This window comes from Gastrolobium bilobum, unplaced genomic scaffold (genome assembly GCF_033153095.1).
Source record: "Gastrolobium bilobum isolate Gb01-03AN ecotype WA unplaced genomic scaffold, APGP_CSIRO_Gbil_v1 utg881, whole genome shotgun sequence".
Taxonomy (NCBI): Eukaryota; Viridiplantae; Streptophyta; class Magnoliopsida; order Fabales; family Fabaceae; genus Gastrolobium; species Gastrolobium bilobum.
In genome coordinates, this window is record NW_026898866.1 from 518,754 (window position 1) to 520,417 (window position 1,664).

At 49.4% G+C, this 1,664-nt stretch overlaps 1 protein-coding gene across 1 annotated transcript; it reads left to right on the forward strand.

Moving 5' to 3' along the window:
* The first annotated feature begins 311 nt into the window (after window positions 1-311).
* Window positions 312-1,397, forward strand: LOC133284843 (uncharacterized). The gene is made up of 2 exons (XM_061481954.1): window positions 312-610; window positions 1,160-1,397. Exons 1-2 carry the CDS (start codon window positions 312-314, stop codon window positions 1,395-1,397), a joined length of 537 nt encoding a protein of 178 aa, XP_061337938.1.
* The last annotated feature ends 267 nt before the right edge of the window (window positions 1,398-1,664 follow it).

Below are 1,664 nucleotides of genomic sequence, written 5' to 3' on the forward strand. Positions count from 1 at the left end.
TACATTTTATGGTATCAGAGCAATTTATAGGGAGAAGCCTGTATGTATTGCAATAACTTAGGATGTATTGCTGGGTATCTTGTCTTGTGTGTTTTCTCAGTTGGGTTTTGCTATAATGATGCACGTGTGACCACATTGCGTGGGCCTGATGAACTCATTCTTTGTGTAACTTGTGCAGAGTCATGGTAATGCCTAGGAGAAACCGAGAGACGAACGAGGATCAACCTGATCCTGTCCTGACTGCATTAGCTGAGATGCAGGCGGCTAGACTAGCCGATCAGGAGGCTGCTAAATTGGCCAACCAGGCGATGATGGACGCCGTCCGACAGGAGAACCGGAACGCCAGGGAAGATGTTCTTGAGGCAAACAGGCTGACGAACATGACCATGATGAGGGTCATGTTGGAGGAAATGAGGGCTGGCCGCAATAAGGGTCAGTTTCCTCCACCACCACCTCCACCCAATCTTCATGACGATAGTCAGAGTCACACTGAGGGTTCCAGTCAGCGTACTGGGGTGATAGAACCCTACCATGAGCCTGTTGAGGATCGTGATGTGATTGATCGCCGGCTTAATGCTTTCTGCAAGGATAAGCCACTTTCTTTTGATGGGTCCTATGATCCTATTGCTGCTGCGAGATGGCTTCAGGCGTTGGATAAGATCTTCCGAGTCATGCAGTGCACTGATCCGCAAAAGTTGATGTTTGCGACGTATATTCTGGAGGACGATGCACATGAGTGGTGGATGAACACCTCTCACGCCTATGAGATGCAGGGTCATGTCATGACATGGCCATTCTTCGAGGATTGCTTTTTGGGAAGATATTTTCCTTATGATGCTCAGGAGAGGAAGCAGGGAAAGTTTGACAGATTGGTGTAGGGCTCGTTGTCTGTTGACGAATACTTGGCTAAATTCAATGAACTGGTAAAGTTTGCACATTTCAGGATCGTTATGCCTACTCCGACATTCTTGGCTGCTAAGTTCCGTAGGGGACTTAATGAGGAGATAGCTGATCGCATTGCTGGAGCTGCTTCGAGAGACTTTGGGACACTGGTACATCAGTATCGGGACATCGAGGATGTATGTATTGTGAGCACGGCCAAGAGGGCCAAAGTTGCTGAAGTTAAGGGAACTGGTGGTTCCACTTCCTGAAAGGACAGGAAGTTTGCTGGTAAGGGAAAGAGAAAACAGTTGGCTGCTAGGCAGGCGCCTAGTCAGTTCAAGAGGACTTCTACTCCAGGAAGTACAACTAGACCTTCTACTCCCAGATGCTCGGGATGTGGGAAGTTCCATGTGGGGTCGTGTGCTACCGGAAAGTTGATTTCTTTTCAGAGTGGCCAGGCGGGCCACTATTCCAGAGATTGTCCGTCATCGACCGCAAGAGCTGCAGCGGTTTAGGCAGTTTCACTTCAGATGGTTCCCCTACCACCTACAACGGCACCTATAATGCCACCTGCCACGGGTCGTGTTTACACCTTGGAACGGCAGCAGTCGGACCGAGCTCCAAACCTTGTCAGAGGTACTGTTTCCATTGGTGGATCTGATGTTGATGTCTTGTTTGATTTCGGGGCTACGCATTCCTTTATTGCAACCCTGATTGCTGTGGGGCTTAAGTTGCCCAGTGCTGTGCTTTCTCCACCATTGCGGGTGACTACCGCCATCGTA